This window comes from Anopheles coustani, chromosome 2 (assembly GCF_943734705.1).
Source record: "Anopheles coustani chromosome 2, idAnoCousDA_361_x.2, whole genome shotgun sequence".
Lineage (NCBI taxonomy): Eukaryota > Metazoa > Arthropoda > Insecta > Diptera > Culicidae > Anopheles > Anopheles coustani.
In genome coordinates this window covers 93877452-93899768 of record NC_071289.1, presented here as the reverse complement: position 1 = coordinate 93899768, position 22317 = coordinate 93877452, and the positions used below count along the sequence as shown (strand labels likewise).

General features: G+C 45.5%; 4 protein-coding genes across 9 annotated transcripts in view; 3 read left to right on the top strand and 1 right to left on the bottom strand.

Moving 5' to 3' along the window:
- The window catches only part of LOC131265977 (rho guanine nucleotide exchange factor 18), a 47503-nt gene extending 42128 nt beyond the window's left edge, over window positions 1–5375 (top strand). For 4 of the 5 annotated variants that reach the window (XM_058268301.1, XM_058268302.1, XM_058268303.1 and 1 more), the window contains 6 exons: window positions 578–1638; window positions 1716–1881; window positions 1954–2059; window positions 2133–2256; window positions 2343–2437; window positions 2515–5375. In XM_058268301.1, the coding sequence (XP_058124284.1) occupies window positions 578–1638; window positions 1716–1881; window positions 1954–2059; window positions 2133–2256; window positions 2343–2437; window positions 2515–2836 (1874 nt within the window). In that variant the 3' untranslated portion in view covers window positions 2837–5375. Of the gene's footprint in view, window positions 1–353; window positions 378–577; window positions 1639–1715; window positions 1882–1953; window positions 2060–2132; window positions 2257–2342; window positions 2438–2514 lie in introns of all 5 variants that reach the window. The other variant, XM_058268298.1, reaches the window with a different exon arrangement.
- A 2112-nt stretch (window positions 5376–7487) lies between these two features.
- LOC131263472 (zinc transporter ZIP11) lies at window positions 7488–10017 on the top strand. Its single transcript, XM_058265672.1, has 5 exons — window positions 7488–7635; window positions 8355–8803; window positions 8873–9266; window positions 9353–9610; window positions 9683–10017. The coding sequence occupies exons 2-5, from the start codon at window positions 8461–8463 to the stop codon at window positions 9759–9761; spliced, it is 1074 nt and encodes a 357-aa protein (XP_058121655.1). The 5' UTR covers window positions 7488–7635; window positions 8355–8460; the 3' UTR covers window positions 9762–10017.
- Window positions 10018–10187: 170 nt separating this feature from the next.
- On the top strand, window positions 10188–11522 carry LOC131262715 (ubiquinol-cytochrome-c reductase complex assembly factor 1). Its single transcript, XM_058264777.1, has 3 exons — window positions 10188–10285; window positions 10356–11057; window positions 11129–11522. The coding sequence occupies exons 1-3, from the start codon at window positions 10250–10252 to the stop codon at window positions 11225–11227; spliced, it is 837 nt and encodes a 278-aa protein (XP_058120760.1). The 5' UTR covers window positions 10188–10249; the 3' UTR covers window positions 11228–11522.
- Window positions 11523–11745: 223 nt separating this feature from the next.
- On the bottom strand, window positions 11746–22158 carry LOC131262714 (activated Cdc42 kinase-like). Of its 2 annotated transcripts, XM_058264775.1 has the most exons (11): window positions 21817–22158; window positions 21279–21348; window positions 19748–21188; window positions 19339–19678; window positions 18977–19246; window positions 18801–18906; window positions 18385–18730; window positions 16863–17429; window positions 16051–16820; window positions 15902–15978; window positions 15234–15790 (listed from the first exon to the last, which is right to left on the bottom strand). In XM_058264775.1, exons 1-11 carry the CDS (start codon window positions 21818–21820, stop codon window positions 15234–15236), a joined length of 4548 nt encoding a protein of 1515 aa, XP_058120758.1. In that variant the 5' UTR covers window positions 21821–22158. The 2 variants fall into 2 exon arrangements, with proteins under 2 accessions (XP_058120759.1, XP_058120758.1); XM_058264776.1 differs by lacking the exons at window positions 15234–15790; window positions 15902–15978; window positions 16051–16820; window positions 16863–17429 and adding exons at window positions 11746–12118; window positions 12201–13769 and having other exon boundaries at window positions 18977–19265; window positions 19343–19678.
- Between the last annotated feature and the right edge of the window lie 159 nt (window positions 22159–22317).

The window sequence follows — 22317 nt, the reverse complement described above, 5'->3', positions numbered from 1 at the left end:
ATGGTGTGCAACAGTTTGTTGCAAATATGCATATTACTCGATCATGTTGTAGCAATCGTGCTCTAAAGTATAGTTTTATTTCATACATTTTTGAGACTCACTGGTTGTGTCCGGGATGTGGATGTTGAAAGGGGGACTATTTAGAAGGTCTGTGTGGACTATGTACTGATCTTCCTGCGTACAGCCAGAGGCTAGTGTTTTGATGTTGATAACAAATCGATCGATATTAATAATCCCGTTGCATGGCGTTGGAACTCAGACAACTGAGACTAACTCCTCCGCAATGTAAGTCTCTCATAGATAAATGTACTAAATAGAATGCTTGTTTTGTTTCAAACATTGCAATGCTGAAGCACTTGGAACGACCGAACTGGAAGGTAATGATTGTAAATTTTGAATGTATAGTTTTGCTTACTGTTTTTCGTGCATGCCACTAGAGCGCATTCGATTGAGCTGTCGTTTAGTTAGTAAATTTTGATTAGGTTCTATCGGTTATGTACATGCAATGGCACTATTTGGGTTTGAAATTGGGTCTTCTTAACGGGTGGCTAAATATATTTCGTTTCTCTTTCCATAGGTAAAATGCGCCAAAAGGATTTCGAACAGGCGATACTGCTGGAGGAAAAAATTGCACTGCAACTGAGCTTGTTGCTGGATAACGAGCAAAATGCGGAGCAGCTCGGTCCCGCCGTCGAGTCCTTCATTTCAAACTACGGATCCTATCGGGATCTCATCTCCGACGACTGTGATACTATAGAAATATGGAAACGGGTGTTGAACTCCATTCAAGAAATTAGCTCTCTGGCATCATCACTGTACACGGCCGCCACGGGATTGCCCCTATCCCGGTCTAGCAGCTCCGTTGGCGAACGCCAGAGTGAACTCTTCATCTCACCGACACTTCCGAAGCGAGCCGAAACCTTCGGCGGGTTTGACGAACGGCGCAACAAGCAACTCCTCGCTAGCGGCGTAGGAGGAGGTGGCGGTGGGATTGGTGGGGCTACGTTGATGACTACTGCTCACTCGCGAGATGCCGTGCTTTCGACGCTTTCAGCCGGATATTTCACTAACCGTGAAACGTACGAAAAACGGGGCGAACATCACACGAACGTCGTTCACCCGTCTCCGGCTGATCTCGAGGCGGCGCTTATGCTGGCCAATCCACACCACGGTGGGCCAAAAGTTCTGGCTGGTGCTGGAACGGGTACCGGCGGCACGGGAGGAAGAGGATCGGAAGGCAGCATCATCACATCCGATTTAGCCAAAGATCAGAACTATGCAGCACTGCACGTCTCGCACCATTTGCACACCCTGCTCTGCATTATATCGCAGCAAATGACAACCATTCAAAGTCTGCAGCATCAGCTGAACAGCTTTCGCGAGAACCCTAAAACGCTGTATCGTCACAACGATCAGCTGGAGGAGCTGCGCAATCTGCAGGACAAGTTGCAGGAGGAGAAGACCGCTTGGCAGAAGCAGAAGGAGCAGGAAGAGCGTGAGCTTGAAGAAACCAAAAAGTCTCAGAAGGCACTGCAGGAACAAATACGGGCCGAACAGGAAGATATCAAGCAGCAGCGTGAGCAACTTTACCGCAAGATGGAGATTTTGTCCAGTCAAGGATTGTTGCTCTCACCAAGCGTAAGCGACAATGAAAGACTATTCTTGCTGCTGGCGAAGCAATACATTATTTTCTTGTGTTATTATCCACCTTTTAGGTTGCACTGCCGATACCGACCGGGATGGTTTCGTCGATGGAGGATACTCAAAGCGTCAGTGAAGAGCACCACGTAGACAGTGCGTTTGGGGGAGGTGTGGGGGCATCAATGATTGGATCTTCGGTTACGATTGATCGGAAGAAGGACAAGTGGCGAACAGCGAGCAGTACGTATCATCGTGTTCTTTGTTATTATGATGTTTGTTTACTTATCGACTTTTACAATTTTCTTTCTCCAGTAACCAAAACACCACCGGCAAACCTAGTGAGTGCAACGAATGCGGCCAAAATTAATGCCACTAGCATAAAGCAGCAGCTTCCGCTTAAGTTGTCATCATTGTCAAGGTAGAGTTTCGTGCGTTTATCGATTGCATTCCACTGCATCATCCTACTAACTCGATTCAACGTTTCGTTCCAGCTCGAAGCCAGCGTCCACACAAAGCAATTCCGTGATGTCACCTAACAACGGAAATCTTGTACATGCCACTACTGGTGGTGCTGGGGTAACACAAATGTTTCCTCTAAAGCTTGCTGACAAGAAGGTACCATTCTTATCTGTTTCGCTTCACTGTGACACATGTGGAGAATTTTATTTTAAAACTATTTACTTGTTTCTGTGTATTATCAGATCTCCTCCAGTACGCCAAATCATTCACGAACTGGCAGTAGCCCTGCAGTAATACAACAGCAAATACAAGTACAATCTGGCAATCCCGCAACAAGGTATGTAGCAATGATCATCCATCATCCCGTTCAATAACGCTAAACTAATGTTATCATTTGCGTGGATCGCTTTGCAGAACAAATACCTACCCTAAAATCCCGGAGCGGTTCCGGCTGAGAAGCACCGACAACTATCCTTCTCCATCGAGTACCGGTTCCAATTCACCCGCGCCCCCCTCACCGTATCAGTATTCTCCGTCAACGCCACAATCCATGGGATCGGCGTCGACGCCTCCCTTGGTGCCCAGTAGAAACTCGGCCCCGCAGGAACACGGCGCCTTACACACGTCGTCTCCGATTACCTCCCGGCACTCGAGCCTGCAATCGTCTCCGAAGCCGGCCGAAGGCAGTGGCAGCAATAATAACAAGCCCAAAGAAGAAGAGGTCATGTACTTTTGATACACAACGCCGGTAGAGGTGGAGATATAAGGAGACAGCGATGTGAATGAACTGCCGGCCCCGGGAACGTCGTTTAATTCCTCTTTGTATCTTCTTATGCGTGAGTAGCCTTTTCATCCTTCTTTACTGTTATTCCGAATTCAATTCAAGGGCATACGATCTTTCAACAAAGATCGAAACAGAGTCGGGAGCGGCATAGAATGATGGAAGAATTTTCAAAAGATTATGATGTTTATCACACGAGTAACGGTACTTAATTCTTAAATTATGGCCTATAGAAGTATTTTATGTGAAGTTTAGAAACAACAAGCTAGGTATGGATGTTCGATTAATGTCAAATAGATGTGCTAAACAGGTGTAATGCATCCTTGCGATATAAAATGTTGTTGGCAAATGTTTGACGATGGTTGTAACGAAAGGAACAATGGTGATACAAGGATGATACTGATGCACGTTTAACGCATATTCTATGTATTTTATAGGCAAGTTATGCATTCATATTGATATTTACCGCGTTAATTCATCTAACCTTTAAATCAGTTGCATATTACTACGCGCCCTTCCTGCGACGGGACAGATCGCTTATAAGCGACAGACGTCAAAAACTGTTACATTTCGCTGCGCTGATTCAATTTTCAAACGAATCGTTTTTCTTCGTTAACGTTGAATTTTAATACTGCCTTTTATGCATTTTTAACGAAATATTTTTCCTACGACACACTACCTAAGCACAACTACTTATGAATAATTAAACTAATGTTGGTTTACTGATACTGTGATGAAGTTTTTCGCTCGGTTTGTCGAAGTGGGACCAATCGTACTGCTTCGAATGAAATCGAATTCTCTCTCTGATACGAACTATATCTTTCATTTTTCGTCCACAATAGCCGGTGTAGATTTGAACTTTGTATTTAAACGCGTGACACTGTAAGACTGTACTAAAAATAGAGCAAACAATGCAGATTGTATTTAGAGTATGATTGTTAGCTACAGAGAAGTAAAAGTTTTGTTCACAGTACTATGCAAAACAAATGGGAATAGTAGGCCAAGCAGTGTAGTAGAGCTCTGTTTATAATGAATGCTGTTACGGAATGGAAACAAACTCAATGACACTTGTGGACAATACGGCAAAGTAATATCATACCTTCCCTATTTACTTTCCCGAAGAAGAGAACCGATCCTGTTAAATGTATCACCAGTATTTTATGTGATGAAAAAAACACTACAGAAAAGTTTGCTTCACCTTTAAACCAGTTTGTCATAAGCACAGTCGTTTTCGCTGCAATTCACTTCTTCCGTTGCAGCTCTGCGAGCAAAACCGTCAACATGGTGTGCGATTCAAATGTCAGTTGTGTAAAAGAAACCTGTTAGTGAAGAAATGCGAAAGCAAATCCCTCAAAACTAAAATGCTCTGTTTAGCTAACTTCTTGACAATACAATACAAGTAAAATGAGTTTTTAAATGAATAATATTAACAATGAAACAATGTTATGAATACAAAAAAAAAACAAACAATCATAAATAACATTACGAGAACAAAATCCAGTTTAGCACAAATGTGTAGAGAGTTTGTGGTGGATAGAATAAGGGAAGGATCGGTAACTGTCAAGAAACTATACAAAACACATTTACTGCAGATATGAAACCGACAGGACTGACCAGCGAAGTCCTCACTTAATTCACCTTTACGTGAAACACGAATGTGCATGCCTGTGTAAAACTGCGTAAATAATCCGTGGCAGGATAACAGAACAAAGTACCACTCTTATATACACCATAGATACGTGTAGATTATCAGAGACTTATTTAGTGTCGAGGAGATAAAGCTCTATTTTTATTGAACTAAATACATATAAATATATATTAGCATATGTATATATTTACGTATATATATGTATGGGGCTGTATATATATAAATATATATGTGGCTGTATATATAATTAACAGACTATAATATGAAAAAGACTATAAACTGCTCAATCACTTTACATAATATTGATAGCAAGTAACATGTAACTGCATTTCGCCAAGATTGTTAACATTCCTTCCTATATATGACCTTCTTTCCTTGTGTAGTATATTACTACTTCATACAATGAAACACTTCTTTTATCATATCGATCTACAGATGAAAATCAGTAATGGAAAATAATCAGTTTTATTATAGATGCCTTACATGTACATGTTATGTGTCTCGAAACAGCGGTGTATCTTAGGTTCCGTCTGCAATCAGTATGATAATAAATCCTGTATATGCTGTGTAACAGATCATTTTCCTTTATATGCAGTGGATAAATGCTGCGGTTTAGATGATAAACATTCCGTAAAATAGACTTTATCTTTTTTATCACTACACAAATGGAAGAGTAAAAGATTGTTTTAAAAATTCGCGCGTCATGTGTACCTATCAACTCTCGAGAAAACAATGTTGTGGATTTTGCCCCTTTCATACAAGACGGTAGTATTTCAACGAATCTGTTTTTTATATACCATGGCAGTAGTAAAATGTTTTAAAAAATAAAAGAGAAAGCTAAACGTACATCATCCACCGAATTTCTCTTCAAGAAGGAAAAGAACACTGCAAAACAATCATGAATTTAGACTGTCAATAATAAAAAACAAAATGCAGACACGCGGAAGAGATTCATGTTCTCTAGCTTGATGAAGTAAATCGCAAATTCCAATATCAGGCTGTAAATAGAAACGCTAAACGATGAACGTAACAAGTACGGGGATATCTGGCAATCTGGCCCCTCTGCCCGTAAGAAAACAAAAGAAAAATGCTCTGGATACTAAAATTCGCCGCAATCCTGAAGAAATATTATGTTTATCGTTGAGGTATGTTCGGCGCGCAGTTTTTGCTCATGAGAACTGAGGAATGTTATACCACGGTCCACGGCCGGGTGGTGTTCATATTTCCCACCACTTGGAAACTTACGTGCTAGAAGTAACAATCATCTCTCTCTTCTTTTCTTGTGTCTCTTTGATGATCATGATCAAATATTGCACAATGTAATGTATATTTTAAATGGTTAATGTTTAGAGCGGTCAGTATTGCCCAAGAAGAGATATATTAGAACAACAAAGTATGCAAGCAAACACATATACTTATCAGGATGCGTAGAGGATAATTTGTAGTGAAAAACTACTTTCAAGCAGATGTGTATGTATCATTCCTACGAACAGTCAGAAAACAACGCAAAAATTAACTTCAAACCAAGCAAACTTGAAAGACAAATTAAACAACACTGTAACTTATCACACTCAAATTTTTGACAACAGAAATGTTATTGAAATGTTATCATTCGGTCACTGTTGAAATGTTAGAATAAATATAAATGAACACATGGAAAAAAAAACCTGACTTTCGAGTGTGGCGACTGGCTTTTTTGTTTTCGTTTGCTGGTCTATTATCGTTATCGGTTTTAGCGCGTCGCGGTTACCATCAAACGTCGCACGAGTGAAGCTGCGTTTAATTATTTCTTAATATTTTTTAATCCTCTTCGTTGTTTTTTGTCGCTCAAGAATTTTCTTCCCCCTTTTCTAGATTAGGGAATCCCAGCCAGCAGATTGCATAACAGCGCGCTCGAATGTCGGACATGGCTTACCGCAACAATAAAATTATTGTTTCTTTTGCGATCGAGGATGAAATAGGATCGCTCGTGTTAGTCTAGAACGCCGATAGCGAGACACGATGTAGATTGAAAAAATGGAAACGCGCAAAAGAGAGCTGAAAATACTGATAGTGCTTATCAAAAATGGTTCCGTATTTCGTTCAATTAGTTCATCCTCCGACAGAGGAAATATCATTGCAGCGGTGTGTTGCCTGTCTGTTGATCGCTTTAGAACTATGTTATTCTTAGTGCGGATAGGATCACGGGAAGTTGGTGCCATTCGAGGTGTTTGTTAAGAACTGTGAGCATGGATATTTTTTACTCCATTTTACTGTGGATGGGCACTTTCTGCTGCCTGTGTGGTTTGGTAGGTACTCCACGAATCCAGTCCCATTGGCAATGGGTCGATTATTTTCACAACAATTTGATTACAATTCTTTATTTGCTTTCCTTGGTTCCAGCTGTACATGTGCACTGTTCGAACGTACCTAAAAGGTTGGAAAGGTCGATTTGGACAGATATCAACGATGAAGCCGAATCCAGCAGGTATAAGGTGCAGCAGCCATCTACCACTAAAGTATTCCGTTAACTATCTTCTTGTTCACAGGGAATTTGCCAATTTCCATTTACGTCATTCAACCGGACGTGAAAAGTAGTCCTTGTATCACGAATTTGAACTACGATGTATTGCTTATGCAGGGCAACAAAAAGCATGGTCATAAAAACCAAGATCTTGATGAGAAATTCCTCAATGGAAGCACCGTCAATCTAGTGTGTCAGGATGCGTGAAGGAGATAGGTTGTATTTATTATCACTCGCAAATGTGTAGAAAAGTATGGGTAGTATGTAAACATTTTAGCACGCTGATAGGATAAGTTTTACAATAAAAATTATTTTATGTAAATTCGAATTCAAAACCGTTTAAATGTGACGTTTTTCGTACTTCGGCGTTACACAGCGTTACACACCAAGCGTCAGCTGTCAAAGCATCAAGCAGAGAAAACAGAAGAGTTGGAAAAAACAACACATCACCGAAAAGGCACACAACAGCCGAGCAAAATATTCCACAGACTCCGAGTTGTGGTTTGGTGTTGATAAAGATTGTTCTCAAAGATGTAACACAGTGTGCTCCGCTTCAATTTTCCGTCGAACCTAGTTTTTTGTTTCCGAAAAACCAAACGAAAGGTACGGTATCCATTACTATTGACTGCTTTGGTGCTACGTAGAAGTAAACTGGTTCTGGAGAACACGGCACTATATGTTTAGGCAAGTGGAGCACAGGTTTCACACGAACGTCTTGACTGCGTGAAGAAATAATATGAAGTATGTCTGGTAAACTGGAATGTTTCTCACAGGCACAGTAGCTCAATATCAGAGCCGCTCCCCGAGCATCGCCAAGCAAATGCGTTTGTGTTTGGCCACTTAATCGCTTTATGATTTAATTACTTGATCGTTGATACGTGCCAGATGGCAGATCGTTCAATGGCCATCAAACCGTAGGGAACCCGCTTTATCAGTGAAGAAGAACAACGTGTCCATAACACTGACACTGTGTTATCGGCACTCTCATAGGTGCTGCACCATTTAGCATCCGCTCGACGTGGTCGTATGGATGTGAGTTTGAGGCGCAGGGGAGGAAACAAACAGTTCACTATAATTTACAATCTCGCGTTTGTTGTGGACACAAGCTAGCGTGTGAAACCGGCGTAATTTGGTTCATTATAACTAAAGTTCTGAATGTGTATAAAAGCCATTCGTTATTCCGACGAAACCCCTTCCGAGAGAAGGTGATCTAGACGGCGATCGACCATTGTTAGGAAAAGTGCACGTGGGGTAGAGCCGCTGCTTTATTCTTTTATAAATGCAACATTGTTTCAAGCGTGACTGGTTCATTTTTCTTACAGAAATATTAGCTTCATCAACGTGCTGCAACGAATAGATAACCACCACATTCCGGATTGACGGGACGTGTGTGAACGCGACGGAAAACTTCGTATTTGATTTAGAAGGATGATTCAAGGGTACGGATCGGTTACGCAGGCTCTGCTAGGAACATTGCTGACATGGGGTCTTACGGCGCTTGGTTCGGGGCTGGTGGTGCTGCTGAGAGGCAATCAACGAAAATCGCTGGACATTTCGCTTGGCTTTGCGGCCGGCGTCATGATTGCAGCGTCCTTCTGGTCTTTGTTGGCGCCCGCAATTGAACTGGCGGAAAGCTCGCACATGTACGGAAGCAAAGGAGAGTTTGCGTTTATTCCCGTTGCGATCGGGTTCCTATTGGGTGCAATATTTGTGTACGGCACGGACAAAGTAATCTCGTACTTAGGCATCAACAGTCCAACCATGATGATTGGTAAGTGTTGTAGGAGATTTATGGAAGATATTACGTACAACTTCTTTACATATGCTTGACCTTTTTTAGCCCTAACGCACGCAAATAAAGACAAGGCCGACATAGCCATGGACGACCAGGTTTCCGCTGAGCATGGCAAAAGTTCTTATGCCGGAATGGTACCAAACAACGCACAAGACCACTCGTTGGCCATCGGAATGGACAGCTTTGCCGATTGCCTAAACGCTCAGCATGGAAGCGTTTCTCGGAAGCGAAGGAAGGGCAGCTCCACAGCATCGACCAAGGAACAGTCAGTCTACACAAACAACAGCCAAAGCCAACTCGATGCACAATTGTCCCAGTGGAAACGGATAATGTTGCTTGTGGTGGCGATTACCGTACACAATATACCGGAAGGGTTAGCTGTTGGAGTAAGCTTCGGAGCGATTGGCACGACCGAATCGGCAACATTTGAGGCAGCTCGGTAAGTCAATGATCGATGGTTGATCATCGAATATGTTGCAACACGATTAATGAACCAGTGTAACTTTCGGTTACATTTAATTGCAGTAATCTTGCTATCGGCATTGGGATACAAAACTTTCCGGAAGGATTGGCTGTGAGTCTACCACTGCATGCAGCCGGTTTCAGCCTAGGAAAAAGTTTTTGGTACGGGCAACTGTCGGGTATGGTGGAACCAATTTTTGGGGTTCTCGGTGCCGTTGCTGTAAGCCTCGCCACCATCATTCTCCCGTACGCTCTATCATTTGCCGCCGGTGCCATGATTTATATCGTAGCGGACGATATTTTGCCAGAAGCTCATGCTAGGTATGTTTGTTGAAGGATCATTCTCGCCGGTAGATGATAGCTTGATCATTACAATGTTGTATCTTTTTTCAGTGATAACGGCCAAATTGCTACCTGGGGTACAATTGCTGGGTTTGTGGTGATGATGTGCTTGGATGTGGGACTTGGATAAGAGAGAGCAACTGAAAGTAGTCGTAAATCCAGTGTGACTGATCGATCGGATCACTTAATCGAACCAGTCGGTGACTGTTAGAATGTACTTCAAAGAGTATTAAACTATTAATGTGAGCATCCCTCGTTACAATTGACGCTGGCTACGGTTCAGTTCATCACGTGTATAGTTTTAAACATTTTTTTAACCTTACCTATACAAAAAAAAATAGGTTTTAGAAAAGTAAAACTAATAAATGATTAAGGCAAATCAATCCAAAAACACAAAAACCATAGTTTTGGTTGAATTGTTTCATAAAAATCGTAGGCCATCATTGTGCACACTAAAGAGTTCAGTCCGATTGTTTAAACGCTCTATCATTGTCAGAACGATTGTAACGCAGCCTGCGCAAGCTGTCATATTTATGTAACGCTTTGGCACAGTTGCCGCGATTATTTTCATTGTGAAACATTGTGCAAGTAGTGCGTCTCGAAAAAGATACTGCAAATATGATGATCCGAGCTGCGTCCAGGGTCGCCACCGTGGTATATTAGCAACTACACTCCTAAAGCTTGCCGAATATGAGTTTCACTGGGTTTGCTCGCTATTTTTCAGCTCCAGCGCGACGTTCGTCCGGTGTCTGCTATTAGTTGTGTGCACCTCGATGGCTTCCCGAACAGATCAACAGATCCAGGGGTAGAACAGATTACCCGGTATGCTTCCCCCGCACCAGTGCATCGAATACAGATGCGATGCATAAGCACCGGCCGCCATTTGTTCTCGGTGTCAAATGTGCAGGACGTAGAGGCAAAAGAAGGCTTTCTGAAACGATTTATCACCAAAATGGGCTGGATTGATAATTCTGCCACCCGGTTGCGGGTTTCCAGCTGCCTCCTCTACGAGTCCGTGGTCGACCACATAAATTACAACGAATTTTTCGAACTTTACGATATGCCCGACACGTTCAACACTTGGTTCCTGATCACGGAGCTGCACGTGTGGATGCTGCTCGTACGTGCAATGGCCGAGGGAGCGGAGAAGGGCGCAGCCGGACGATTTATGCGCAACTGCATTGTCGAAACGATGTGGAATGATGTAACTACCCGCGCCAAGCAGCTCACCATGGACAATCCGTCCGCAGTGCGCCCACAGATACAGCAGCTATCGGAGCAGTTTCAAGCGGCTCTCATATCGTACGACGAGGGCATCAGCTACGACGACAAGGCTCTAGCGGCAGCCCTATGGCGACGATTTCTGGGAGGTCGATGTGATGATTACGAAAAACTAGAGCTCCTTGTCGAGTATGTTCGCAAACAGGTAAGAGGACGCGGTTATGCTCCCATGGCTAGGATGAAAATTTCACATTGGTCGTTCGCTCACCCTTCCAGACAGCGACGTTGGACCAGCTGAGTCGGTATGATTTTGCCATCAAGCCAAATCTTAAATGGGCTCCGTTGGTAGATAGGAAACAGCAGGCTGTGGTGTGACGAGCCACCACATACACACACAAACGACAACACATCGTACTGCCGACGCCGTTCCATCGAATGCAAGAAGTGGTGAGTAATGTACCTTTGGCTACCGGGTGATGGAAATCGGGAAATGGTACTATCTTTCCACTCCAACATAGGGCATAGTTGTGATTTTAGATGAAACAGCCCCCAATAAGATTGTTGTTTCTTTGTATAATGTAAAGCTTTGCACATATAGACTCTACTCGTAAGTTCGTAAATTATACGGTTCACAGGAATAAATGGATCCTGTAAGATATGTAGAGCGAGACCTAATCAAAGTTCATTGGATTCGTCAAACATCCGAAAACAGAGCACGCTTTTATTCTACTTTAGTTTTCCATTGTTGTACCGATCTACAGTTGTATTCTAAATCTTAGACAAGATGTCTTACCGTTGATATCAATCATGTTCCCTTTTTTCCGTTCACAATATCCTGTTGAATCGACTGTAAAATCTTTGCCCTTGCTGATATTAAACACGTAAAAACGTACTTTGTTTGTTAAAATATCAATCGTTAAAATTTATTTGTCGACACAGTACACAGTCTGATTTTAGTAAAAGGTTATAATATAAAATGATTGAAGATACGATCAAGCTGCCGAGTGAGTTTGATGTTTAATACCAAGAAAGAGTATTTGTGCGTTGATTTCAATATCAACTTTACTGTTGTCTGCCACTTCCGCCACCTTTCAGCTTGAGCGCTGTAGTGTGCAGATCCCACTCGTACTGTTGGAGCGCTTCCCGACACTCCACTAGCGAGAGATTGTACGTGTCCAGGATGGTTTGCAGTTTGCACAGTTTGATCGCCTTGTGGATGTCCCAGTCGATGAATTCGAGTGTGAGTAGACACTGCTCCGGGGTTGGCTACACGTGGGTCGGGAAGGGGGAATAGAATCGATTTCGTTAGGCGGACGGTTTAATAACATGACTTATAGAGGGAAGTTACCTTTTTTCCGAGCACTTTGGACATAATTCGCACCTCGTCCGACTCTAGGCCTCGTGCACGTCCCTTTGGTTTTTCGGCAAACTCCAACAGATCCTCGCAGCTGACAAAGTTCATTGATTTTTTCAACTCCCCATCGGAGTTGGTGTCACACGCCGACTTGGTGGCAGGTGGTCGTTTGTCGAGATTCGTTTGCGCGGCATTTGTGGCCACAACCCCTGGTGTTGTGACCGTTGTGGCGAAGAGCGTGTTTGCTTGCGTATCGAAGCCATCAACCGTATCGTTCGCAGCCAGCGACACGATCGTTTCGGTTGTGGGAGAACCGGCCTCTGCATCATTCTCCAGGATTGACTCGCAGTGCAGCGAGGCCGTATCGATGCAGAATTGATTGTGCGTTTGGAAGATGTCCAGGTTTTCGTACGTCGGATCGCGTGCGGTGCTTAACGTAAGGGCAGGAGGAGGTGGTGGTGGTGGTGGGGGCGGTTGTCTTCGAGCACTGGCATCGCTAGCCGTGCGTCGACGGGTGAGAATCGCGCTTGCGGCTGGAATCGTCGCCGGTAGCTTTGTTGTCGTGATTGTCGATGGCGGTTGATTAAGCCCTAGAGGAACCGGCGGAAGCCCACTAAACTCCGGCGACATCAAGTTAGGGAAGTTGTTTTCAACAAATTCCTTGCTATAACCATGCGCTTGTGCCAACTGCTCAGCGACGCTTGACGGTATGTCGGTGGTACCAACGTCAGCAGGGGTTGCCGTCAGATCGTGTGTTATTTCGCCAAGTTTCTGCGTAGACTCTAACGATTTGTGTAGGACGTCCAGATTGCAGGATGTCTGCTGATCGCTATCGTCTTCCGGGTCGCTGGGACGCTGGTTCGCCGGTGTCGCTTTGGCAAATACTTCGTCGAGCGACTTCTCTTCTATCGGTGTCACTTGCGTTACCTTGCTCAGTGTGCGCTGCAAGCCCGTGGCCGGTATGATGAGCGGATACTTTCGGACGTGCCGCTTTTGGTTGATCGGGATGGTCTTGTTACGATCGCGCGGTGGCAGCGGTATCGGATTGTTAGCTCCTCCATCCGCGCCGCCATCCGGAAGGTTACACGCTGCTGTCGTCAGTAGCGAATTGTTGAATGAATTAAACTCCGAATTGGTCAAGTAACTGGGACTTTCCGGTTGATCCAGCTGCTCTCCATCTCCCAGCGTCTGGAGGGTTTGCGAAGGGAGGAGTTTACCCTTCGACCGAGGCACAACGGCAAAGTTCTTGCTTCGCAGCATTCGTAGCGGGTTTGAATCGTCAGCTCCTACCGACACCGCGTCCAACAGCAAATCGGCTTCTTCCGGGGACTTTGGTGCGGGGCCGGTTGGTGGAGAGCAGCAGTCGATATCTTTGAACCGGAAGCTAGCCGTCGCTAGTGTCAGCGAGTTGGTCAGTTTGGCTCTCGGTAGGGTGGACGATGTAAAGCTACCCATAACGCCGCCACCACCGCCGACCGCATTATTGGCCGCGACACTCGTCGATGAGCCTGGATTTTCTACCAGACTGTTGTACGCTATCCTCGCCTCTTCGGTAATTGTGCTCTGTAATTGGAAATTCAGGAACACGGGGATCGGGAAAAAGGGGAGAAAGGCCATGGCCAGAGCAACGAAACGAAAAAGGGCAACGGGTTAAAATGAAAGGCAAACAAACCAAAAACAAAAAGGCACAGTAAGAAATCATAATCAAACGAAGGCAAATATTGCACAGCATGTAAGAACAAACACATCATTGTATCCAATTGACCTTTTGGAAGTAAGAAAACATCAATCAATAATACAACTTAAGGGGATTTCATAGATTATTGCTCAACACCCCCCAGCGCTATCGTTGTTGTGGATCCGTCCGTTGGGAGAGACATAGAGAAAAACACTGCTCTATTCCATGTAACGGAAATTTTTATCACCAATTTAATATTCATAAATATACGTTGTTGTTAGCGCGGCATGCATCAATCCATATGTCGACAAGTTTAAATATTTTGTATTTAAAGCGTAGAAGAGCTAGAATATCATGAAGGATGTTTTTGTTTTCACTCTCTCCTTCCATTTGCTGCCATCCTTACCAAGAAGTGTTGTGTGGTCTAACGATACGTAGAACGTGCTTTTGGGTTTTTTGTTTTTGCTGTATCGACGAATAATTTGTATCATATTTATATCTCAATATTTCCCTTGATTTTGCGTATTGCGAACCGTTTGTCCGTGTTTCGAAATATTTTACCATTTCGTGTAATACGATAAAGAAAGGATTGCCCCCGGTGTCTTCTTAGAATACGTGTATAACTATAGTTGTAAATGTTCTTTTTTTTTTGCTTCTCCCAAACCGCGCATTGCGAAACTGAGAAATTTTTTGTTCAAACGGCTAGTCAAAGTTTGTATTCTTTTGGTTGTAAGATCGATAAAATAGAAGTAAATGCGTTATTAATAGAGCTTCTTGCTGATAGGTGCATATTCCAACCATGAAACAGTAAACTTCCTACTATGTGGAAAATGTTTTTAATTTTTTCCATTCTGTCAAGCATTACAGCATTTTACATCTCATCTAGCTACCCTGGCAGTATACGTAGCACATCAAAAATGCTAGGCTACTGTAAAGTATTTTATAGTAGGCCAGCATTTTTGATTTTGATTTGAGGATATCCTATTTTTGATGTTCTACGTACACTGCCGGGGTTGCTAGGTGAGATGTAAAACGCTGTATTTGAATGAACAAAAAGAACACGATCACCCAACTTTTCGCAGTATAATTCACACAATGCAATCGTAGTATGCATTTTTAAGGTCTTTAGCCGGAACCTTTTTATAAAACATTCCGTAAAAATGGGATGATCTTACTCTTGTTTCGTTCACTGTAAGTAGATGGCGAACAATCCGACATCGGAATTATACGGATAAAGAATTCTACCGATTAAGCTCCTTCCAGCGAGCTGGAAATTGAATTCATACGGAAAAGAATTGAGCTTTAACTGTTTTGCTTTCAACGAACGAATGGTTCGGAAGGCGGTTGTCTCACGGAGCCGGACTTGGTGGCAGCGGGAGCACGCAATCAACGGCCACCGGGCGACGGAAGTCGATCGAGTCCGTCTCCGTAGAGGACGTATCACTCGAGTAGCGTCTTTCTTTGTTCTTTCCGGCACCATAAAGGGAGCCCGGAAGGGTCGGTTGTTGCTGTTGCTGGACGGCGGTCTGCTGTCTCCACAGCATATCGTTATGCTTGACCACGGCGCCGTGTATCTTTTCCGGCCACTGGAACCCTGGCTGTGGTTGGGTTTGCAGGAGATGTCCCGCTGCTGCTACTGCTGCTGCTGCTGCAACCCCCGTGCCAGCTATTCCTGCCAGTGGTGTCCCCGGGGTGGATTTGCCCGAGGCCGCCACCGTTGGCTGTGGCTGCTGTGTGTTGCCAGCGGCAACGGCCGTCGGGAAATAGCTCTGCGTTGTTGGACTCTTGCCCGTCAGCTTTGAAACGTCGAATTCGGAGTAAAGATAGTCCCGCTCGAGGTTCTTGTTTGGGTAGGGGGTCGTGCGTTCGGATGGCGCTTCCCCAACTAGGGAACTGGCGGCTGGTGCTAGCGGAGCGGCAGAAGGAACGGGAACGGCCGAGACACCAATGTTCTGTGACGGCTGCGACGCCACTAGTAGCCCCGCCGATCCTTTGATTCCCGATTTTGTTCGATGACGTACGATGCCAAAGTCGTAGATACTTTCGTCCTCGTCATCGTCATCATCGTCGTTATTGTTGTTGTTGTTGTTGTTGCTATTGTTGCCGGCGACAAAGTCCGCGTCCGTATAGTGGTAAGCGGCCGGATGGTGATAGCTACCGTAGTACTGTTGCCGATCGCTATGATAGTTATACTGCGGAGCACTCTTGATACTCGCGTTCGAGCCGTAAAGCTTATCCTGGCTGCTGGCGCTGTTGCTGTTTGACTTCCGGTTGATATACTGATGGCGCCGCCGATGCCGGGACGTACCGACATTCGCGGCGTTTGTGTGGTGCAACCGTGAGCGTATGTCGCACTCCGAATGGGCCAGATTGCGCTCCAGCTCGCTCTCGCTGCTCGACGACGAGCTGTCGATCATGTTGATCGGATTGTAGCTTAACCGGCGCAAGTTTCTCGCTCGAATGCTCTTTGGCTTGTAGGTGATCACGTGACGGGCCGTGATGGGTAGCTGCTGCTGGGACTCGGTTCGCCCATTCCCTGCAATCGGCCCCGCAGAGGCGGCGGCTCCGGTTGGCCTCAGGTCGTAATTTTCCGTAAAGGAAAGGGACCGCTGGCGTACGGAAGAAGCGGAGGAGGACGACGCGGTTGGCAGCGCAGTGGTCGGCGTCGTCGGCATCAGATCTTCAAACTTTCGGCCCTGCATGGGCGTGTTGTAGATCTGGTAGAGCTGATTGATTGTGTGCTGCTGTTGCTGCTGGCTGCTGCTGCCACCGGTCGCTGCGGCCGCCTTCTGCTGCAACACCGAGGCCGAGCCGAGCACCTGGCTCTGCTGCTTGCGCGTCAGCTCCGAGAGGTATTCGTTCTTGAAGTTGTAGTAATCGGAGCGTTCCTTCGTGCGCGCATCGAACGACCGAAACTTAAAGTCCCGTATGCCGTACTTGTTGTTTTGATCCGGCTGCTGGTGGTGCTGCATCACCACCTGCGATGGCTTCGGCGACGTCCCGCCGTTCAGCTCGGTCGAGCTGAAGCGTCCCAGCGCCTTCGAGGGCGGACTTTTGCCCGTCAGCGACGACGAACCCGAAGAGCCTTTCTCGCTCAGCGCACTGTTGATGCGCGAGTTGGACGAATCGATCGACGAGTTGCGCATCAACGAGCCGGACGGGGGACTCTTCTGGTAGGGCGACGCCGACGAGCACATCATCGACGAGTAGCACTCGGCAAAGAGCGTCTCCGCCGAGTCGGCCTTCTCAAGCTCGTGGTATGTCTGCAGAAAGTCCAGGTTCAGCGCGTTCAGCGTTTTCTCGATGTCGAGCAGGTTCTCGCCGATCAGATCGCGCGTCTTTTTGTCGAGCGTTTTGCTGCCGCTCACCAGACTCGCCGTCGCAGCAGTCGTCGTGGTGGATATATCGGCCAGCCGGAATGGGGCCGGTTTGCTCAGTAGCTCGCGCGACTTTTTGAAGCAAAAGTCCGACGTTTCCTTGTCAAACAGCGGTATGCGAATGTCGCTGTTCTGGTAGCTTTCAATTCCCGTCAACGAACGATAGCGCTAAGGGTGGACCAACAACAACAACAATCCCCACCGTTTGCAAGCCAATAGCGTTTTCAAGCGAAGCCGCATTTTTATATCGCAGAACGAAATAAAACCATCATCACCATATTAATACGAACGATTGCAAAACAAAAAAATCCATACACGAAATCAAAAACAGGGGGAAAAACACAAACCGTGTGCGAAATCATTCATAATGATGTTGTTTTTGTCGTTGTGGGGGTTGGTGGTGTGTTAACAAAAATTAAAGTTACAAAAACGTTACAGAACGACGGAATTGGAAACAGAAACCAAAAAGTGGAGTGAGAACATTTTAGTTGGCATTTTTCTCCTCTGGCGTATTTAAATAGTCTATAAATCGACGACATCATCCTGTTCGTCTATGAACTGTATGTAGGTGGGCATAAGTGATATATATAGTATTGTATTGATATGAGAATAGGTGAGAGAGAGAAGCAGAGACATGAACGAGAGTGTTGTTGTGGATGGTTTATATGAACCAAAAACATACGGAAACGTAAAACGAGATGCAAAAGGTGAATTGTTGTTGAATTGAAGCCAAATGCATGTGCAGGTAGAATTTTTACACAAAAAAAAGTAAAAATGTGGGTTTTAATGACAGAAATAATTGATAAACCAAAACAGAAATTGGAAATCAAAAACATTACAAACAGATTGGATGAATGGTAATGATACAAACGACGAACGGAAATAGAGAAGAAAAGAAGAGAAACGGACGAGCATGAAAGGATAGATAATAACATTTATAAATATTTCGTTCCAATGTCGACAACACCACATTAAAGACCATAGAGAATGAAAAACAGATGCGATAGATTGTTAGGTGAGAAGAAACATGGGAAAATGATATCGAATGAACTATGTTGCTGGCCTTCCGGAGAAGAAACCATTCCATTCGGAAGAGGCCCTACCGACTTTACGAACAGCTTACCTGTAAATCCGGCACGTTGTTTACTTCCTGGGAAAAGTTGCGCTTCTCGCGGTACGAATTGACCAGCGTGTTGGAGCTGTGCGGGTGATGCGGGTGGCAGGACGACGACAACGCCGTGTGGTCTTTGTGGTCCTGGCTCGATCCGCGCCCGACATGAGACGACCCCCCGGCACTCAGGTTCACGCCGGACGAGTGCGATTGATTTCCACCCATGCTCCCGTTCGAGGCTCCGCGCAGTCCTTCGCCACCACCGACGACGTTGTGGATGTGCGGGAAGCGGAAGCTAAACTTTCGCTTCGGGCTTGACGTTTGTTGGTTTGCATCCGATACCAGGTCGGTCATGGATCTGTGTTTCGCCGGAAGTCAAATGTGAGTGTACGTTGAAAGATTCAATAGAAAGAGAAGAATGTTCTTACTTGGCACTGATTTCGTTCGCCATTTCAATCACTTGATTGAGCAGCTTTTCATCTTTGCCGGAGATGGGTTTCACGGTGCTCGTCTTCTTCAATTTCGATTTGCTTCCTACAAGGAGAACGAAAAAGAACCTTTGAAACAGTGCTTGAAAAATGAAGAAAAGCACCCTGATTCATACCACTTTTATTGCCGAGTGTTCCGGAGCTGGTGGAGGAACTGTTCTTTCGACTTAGCTTCGTCGTCAGTTCGGTAAGCTCGTTGCGCATGTTGGTGTTTTCGGCATCCGGGGACAGCGGGACAGCCTGTTCCGAAATCGTGCTCATCGACTTGAACACATGCTCCATTTCGTCCATCAGAGATGGACCCTGATCGAACACCTTCTCGGTGACCATATCGTCATCGGAAATTTCGTGATATTCATGTTGATTCTGTCCACCGTCGGCCTTTGCTGCCGCAGCAGCCCCTGCCTGGAAAATGGACAACAGTCAAAGCGTTACTTGCCAATACCTTTCTTCAGGTGCAGTAAATAGTAGGCCTAGCTTACAATATCATTATTGTACGCAGCAGCATCTCCCGTGTCTTCCGCATTGATGAACGGATTCGAGTCCTTGAAACCGCTGTTGCGAAAGTCAAACGCATTCACCGACGACGCCATCCCATCGACGGTGGTGTTGTTGGTTGCATGATCTATGATACTGCCATGATGATGGCTTTCTCCTGCATTGATGAACGATTGGTGTGCGGCCAGCTGGAGTGTTTCGGAGAAGTATCCACTTGCCGTTTGGATCGAGTCCGGGCTGGTCGGTGTAGGGGGAAGCAGTAGCGGCGTTTGTTCCAAATCTTCCGAAGGCTTGTACGGTGTAACGATTTGACGTGGAAGCTAGAAAAGCAAAAGAAAGGTTTCCGTGTTGGACACCACCTTCTAACATTACTTCACTCTATCACTTACGTTTTGAGGACTTGAAAGAAAGGCGACGTCCCCGAACGACACACCATCAATACCGACGTGGCCGGTATGTTTGAGATCATTCTGAGGGCGGGATATCATGTCAGTACGTATTTTGCGCTTGCTGGATCTTTCCGCCGTCCGGCAAAAGCTGTCCCGGTTCACCGACGATGGCAGGCTGTCCAGGTAGGCGACCGTATTGGCCGGATTGAACAGTCCAGTTTTGCCCGAGTTGAGTACGCCCTTCCAGTAGGGTGAGTTATTGTTCTTATCCAGCACGGTGATGATTTCTCCCTGGCGATACACCAAGTAGTCCTTCTTGGGCTCATTGAACGAAACGATTGTCTTCAGCTGCTCCGGCTTCATGTCCGGTAGCATCAGGAATATCTCGTTAAACTTGGGTCGCTTGGCGGCATCGTGCTGCCAACATTTCAGCATCAAGCCGTAGTACTCCTTTGGGCAGCATTCCGGTTTCTCCAGGCGCTGGTAGTGCGGTTCATCGATGGCTTCTAGAATCTGGTGCCCGGTGAGGGCGGCCCACGGTTGAAACCCGTAGGAAAATATTTCCCACAGGCAAACGCCGTACGCCCAAACGTCCGAGGCATGCGTGAAGCGAAGGAAGTTGATACATTCCGGGGCACACCAGGCGATCGGCAGCTTGAGGTTGACGTTAAAGTTTGTCTGGTAGTAGTCCTTCCCGACGCCGAGTGCTCGCGATAGACCAAAGTCGGAAATTTTCACTTTGTTCTTGCTGAACACCAGTATATTGCGGGCGGCCAGATCCCGGTGAATGAATCGCTTGGTCTCCAGATACATCATACCGTTGCAAATCTGAGAGGTAAACTCGCACAGCGTCGGCACGGTTAGGAAGCTTACCCGCAGCCCCGGATCCTTGAGACATTCGAGCAGCGATCGCAAGTGTGCCAGCTCTGTGACCAGCATCAACGATTCCGTATCGAGCACGACGCCATACAGGCGGACAATGTTTTCGTGCTCGATCGAGTGCATCATGGCAGCCTCTTTGAGGAACTCCATCGGATTCGACTGCATACGCTCCCGGCACAAGCATTTGATGGCCACCTGTATCCGCTCCGAGCCGTTTGTCCAGACGCCCTGCTGCACGATGCCAAACTCCCCGGTGCCGAGCTGTTTGTTCACGCAAATGGCATCGGGCGGTATGATATGCTTGTTGTTCGGTATCTTGCCTGGCGACGGGCACGTTTTGATCGGCTCGATGCTAGACGTCGGATTGCTGGCATTGTTCTCGTCCTTCCTCGGCGGTTGCAGCAGGCGGCGAATTTTGTTCAGATAACCGTGCGGATAGTATTTCTCGTAGTACTTTCGTAAGCGTCTGATTTCCGGCCGCGAAAGTCCGCTCACCTGGCGCAAATCTTCATCAGTGGCGTACTTCAGATGGGTAACATTCGTTATTTTCAGTTCATTCCTGTATTGAAAGATGAGTTCAAGTGATTGATTACGCTATTTCACTACTGATTGAAGATTGAAAACGCGTCCGCTTGGGGACAATACTCACTTCAGAGAGTTGTAGTACTGCTGTAATTCGGCTTCTGCCAAGAACTCGTACAAATCTGGCACTTTTGGTTCTGAAATTTCAATGCAATTCCATAAATCAACAAAATATTAAGCCATAAAACGGAAAAATGCAAACGCTATTGCTACATTCAATGTCTCGTAATGCCATCATCTTTCCTTTCTTGCCTTTCTCTACCGCACATCCAAGTTCTATTGCCTTTTAACAATTTTGTTTACACTTTCTCATGACATAAAACATGAACGTTTGAGAGAACGGTGGTACGCCAAACGGAGAGAAAACTCCAAAAACTCTTGCTTGAAGTTAAAGGGTGTTCCTTGGGAAATAATGTCTCTGAAGTTGTCTGGGAAGGAAAAACATTGTCTATCCATTTTCGTTTCCCGAAGCAGGTCAATGCGCTTAATCGTGGAAAAATGCATAGCTTTTGGAATGATACTAGGCATTACGCAAATTGCTCCTACGTCTACTGCAGGAAAAGGGAGGAAAAGGTTGTTTTCCGCACGATAGAACTTTTGCTTACCCATTGCTTTGCTGCTACACTCCACTTTAGTAGAAATAAGTATTTCCTACTACGTCCGCGGCGGTAGCTTATGTTATCCGATACTTAGAGTTGTTCATTGAAGACAAAAATGCTGGCCATACTTTCGCCCAACTCGTAGCTCCCTTTCCTCACAAAACATTCGATGCTTTCGCCGTTCGTCTGTGTCCAGTTTCTTTCACTGCACTCCACTCCATTCGGTTATTCACTACTGGGTTAACATAATTCCAGCCGGGAAATCACTTTTTGACCAAATTATGCGTTCAAAAATACTTCCTTACACGACGGATGCGGGCATCGTCCGGAACGGCATTCTTGCAATCATGTCTATTTTCATCGAACTAAGCAAGCTTGCTTTGAGTATGCAGGTTGTTCCATCATGACACAATGACAACATGATCAACAAGCTTCAAAAAACCTTGGTCACAACTTGGGAAATGGATTGAAATGGCTGATTTGTTAATAATTTTCAGTACCTCAGCT